Source organism: Pezoporus flaviventris, unplaced genomic scaffold (genome assembly GCF_033815535.1).
Source record: "Pezoporus flaviventris isolate CSIRO_AGI_PZ_B2104156 unplaced genomic scaffold, CSIRO_AGI_Pfla_v1 ptg000001l, whole genome shotgun sequence".
Lineage (NCBI taxonomy): Eukaryota > Metazoa > Chordata > Aves > Psittaciformes > Psittacidae > Pezoporus > Pezoporus flaviventris.
Window position 1 is genome coordinate 7,112,892 of NW_026892549.1, and position 3,587 is coordinate 7,116,478.

Sequence of the window (3,587 nt, forward strand, 5' to 3'; positions counted from 1 at the left end):
GCAGCTTTGCTCTTGTAAGATAAACCAGATAGCCTTCAACTCGGTAAACCCGCTGGAAATTCACCTTTCTTACGCATCAAGGGAGCGGGGGGACCACGAAATGTTGCCCTCAGAAAATCTATGTAATCACTGTACCACGCTCCTCTTTCTTCCAAAGACGACTGCTTAACCCAACATTATAAAATGAGGGGGAAAGAACTCAGCTTACTCTCCAGAGGGGATATCCCTGTAGGCAGTTAACGGTGCAAAGAGCTCCCGCCGTGACTACAACCTTGCCCTCAGAAAATGAAAGGCAATTAATCACAACTTCTAAACTGTGGGAAAACCCCCTTGATTTGAACCAGTCATTACACAGGGAAACTTACGAAGTATTGTGCTGTAACTCAGACTGAGCTCGGCTAAACCTATTTCTTCCCATGGCTGCTTTTCCACCTGGGCAAGTCCCGCTTGCCTTCGGGAAATCGGGACGGGTGTAACGGATTTTAATTACACTTGAATGTGTTGAGGACCCAGATCCACTCGCGACCTTGTCCCGCTCATCTTTGGGCTGCTGCGGCTGGGCGGGGGGAAGCTGCGGAAGCCACAGCTGAACAAGCCGGGGCAACCTCTTGCCTGCGCGGGGCTTTCCCTGGCACCCTCTTGTAGGAAGCGGTGAGGCTCGGCGGCGGGAGGAAGCTCATTCTGCGGGACTGGGGGCTCCGGCCGCAGCCCGTGCAGTGCCGCAGGGACCGTCCCGCCGCGGGCAGGGATGGATGTGGGGTATGGAGTGATATGGAGTGATCGGAGGAAGAAGGCAGCTTCGAGTGTCAGTGCGCTCAATTTGCGCGGTACCCGCAGGGACTGTGTCGGTGCCGACCATCGGGGGGCCGGAGAGCCCGGGGATGTGGGGGACGCACCACCACCTCTCCCCTCCCCCTTCCCCCCCCCCCCCGCCCCGCCCGAGAGGCCGCGCCGCCACCGCGGCTCACGGCGGCGGGCGGGCCGGTGGCGACAGACGGACGCATCGAGGAAGGCAGCGGCTGTGGCACCCCCGAGGCCCCCCTAGAGGCTCCGCCCCGTCCCCCCTCGCCCGGCCCCGCAGGTGGGTCCGCCCATCCCGCCCCGCTCGACTCCGTGCTCCGCACGTCGGGGCGGGCGGACGGGTTCCCCGCGGTGGCGAGGGGCAGAGCCGGGCAGTAGCTCGGCGCGGAAACACCCGCGCCGGCCCAGCCCCGCCGGACGGACGGGGCGCAGCGTCCCCTCGGAGAGGAGAGGGGCGGCAGCGGCTGCTCTCGGCGGCGGCATGGCGGGGCGAGCGGCCGGCCGGCGGGCGGGCTGAGGCGGGGGCCGGGCGGGGAGGCGCCGGCGGCGGGGTCTCACCGCCTTTTCTTGCCGTCCCCCGCAGGGAGCGGCCGGCCCCCCGCGCCACCATTGCCTCGCACGGCAAGGAGGACCTGCTCGCCGTCGCCGCCCGGCTCTGGCAGCGGAGGCGGCGGCTGCTGGCCGCCGCTGGGCTCGCCCTGGCCATGACCGTCGCCCTGCTCGTCGCCTTGCCCCTGCTGCTGCTGCAGGCGCCAGCCGAGAGCGGCGCCCACTACGAGATGATGGGCACCTGCCGCATGATCTGCGACCCGTACAGCGGCGGGCGGCCGCCCGGCCCCGGCAGCACCGCCGCCGTGGAGGCCCTGCAGGACCTGGGGGCCAACCCCCCGCCGCCCTTCGTTCAGGGACCCAAGGGGGAGCCGGGCCGGCCGGGCAAGCCGGGGCCCCGCGGACCGCCCGGGGAGCCTGGTCCGCCGGGTCCGAGGGGCCCGCCGGGGGAGAAGGGAGACGCTGGGAAGCCGGGGCTGCCCGGGCTGGCGCTGGCGGGCGCAGGCGGCGGCGGGAGCGGCGGCGGGGCGGCGGCGGGCGGCGAGACGGCGGGCGGGCTGAGCGCTGCCTTCAGCGGGCCGCGCATCGCCTTCTACGTGGGGCTGAAAAGCCCCCACGAAGGCTACGAGGTCCTTAAGTTCGACGACGTGGTGACCAACCTGGGCAACCATTACGATCCGACCAGCGGCAAGTTCACCTGCCAGGTGCGCGGCATCTACTTCTTCACCTACCACATCCTCATGCGCGGCGGCGACGGCACCAGCATGTGGGCCGACCTCTGCAAGAACGGGCAGGTGGGTTCACGCCGCTGCCCCGCTCCTCCTGCCCACCCCGGGTGTCCCGTCCTGTCCCCAGCGTCCCTGGCGCCGCCGGCGGGCACCGGCCGCCGCCGCTCTCGGGGACGGGAGCATCCGGAGCATCCTCCCTGCCTTCGGGGCGGGGTGCACCGCGGGACCAGCTTCAGAGCCGCGGCAAACTCCAGCCTCCCGGCTTGCAAACTTTCTTGCCGGGGGAATGGGTGATGGAGAAGTGAGGAGGGGGGCAGGAGGTAGTAGAGAGGCTCTGGGGGCTGATGGAGGGTCAGGGGAAGAGGAGCTCAGGGGGCGATGGAGGGGCCGGGACAGAGGGCTCGTGGGGCTAATGTACCCCGCGGCTATGTTGGCAGGTGCGCGCCAGTGCCATCGCCCAAGATGCAGACCAGAACTACGACTACGCCAGCAACAGTGTGGTGCTGCACCTGGATTCTGGCGACGAGGTGTATGTCAAGCTGGATGGAGGAAAAGCTCACGGAGGCAACAACAATAAGTACAGCACTTTCTCGGGCTTTCTTTTATACCCTGATTAGCACACAACAAGCAACGCAACACAACTGGCCCCACCACCGATGTATGTGGGGCTGTTTGGTGTTTCTGTACCGCTTCATGGTGTCCACTGTCTCCGCAGGTTACTTCAGCTTCATTATTATTTTGTATGTTTTGGTTTATTGGGTTTTCTTTTACCCCTGTGAAAACGAAATAGAAGTGAAACAAAGCAATCCTCTTCCTTACTCTCCCCCATGTCCTCTGACCACCCTTTTTCTGTCAGCTTCAGCATTTTGTGTGTTACACTAGGAACCCAGCATCTTGAAACTCTCCAGTGGTTCCCAGAGGGTGTAAAAGAACCCAGAGTTCGGACTGTGCCGCACATAGAATTCAAACTGGTCACATTTCTTCATCAATGAGAATTAATTATGATGAATTTTCAGATCAACTGTTCACAAAGTGGGACTGGACGATACATGGTTTTTCCTCTGCTGCTTTGTTTGTATGGAGTCAAGTGTAAACTTTTCTGTGCAATGCAACGCTCGTGTGAATGATGGTGTCACTAACGTCAAACTTGTTCATGTCTGCGAAAGAATTCAGTTGTTGACCACAGCCACCAAAATATAGCATTAAATTATGTTTTTAGACAATGCCTTCTTGCTTACTGTCTGTTCCAGTGCTGCAAAAGAGCACTGTGGTGGTGCCACGGGAAGGTGGGAGGTAAAGGAGGAGGTCACTTCAGTCCCATAGGTTTGCAGCAAAATTTAAAGTTAGGATGGAGTACCTTGCTCAGGTCTTGATTATGGTTCAGAGGAGCCGGGAAGAAGCAAAAGGAAGGGAAAAAAGGCTTCACCTTCATTCAGTTTTGTAAAAAGAAGGCATACAGTCATCAAGAAGTAAAAGTAGGGGTGTGGAGCTGGTCTGCTAAACTGATTT

At 61.6% G+C, this 3,587-nt stretch overlaps 1 protein-coding gene across 1 annotated transcript; it reads left to right on the forward strand.

The window, feature by feature from the left end:
- The first annotated feature begins 958 nt into the window (after nt 1–958).
- C1QL2 (complement C1q like 2) lies at nt 959–3,301 on the forward strand. Its single transcript, XM_061461980.1, has 3 exons — nt 959–1,081; nt 1,385–2,144; nt 2,516–3,301. The coding sequence occupies exons 2-3, from the start codon at nt 1,506–1,508 to the stop codon at nt 2,693–2,695; spliced, it is 819 nt and encodes a 272-aa protein (XP_061317964.1). The 5' UTR covers nt 959–1,081; nt 1,385–1,505; the 3' UTR covers nt 2,696–3,301.
- Nucleotides 3,302–3,587: the final 286 nt, after the last annotated feature.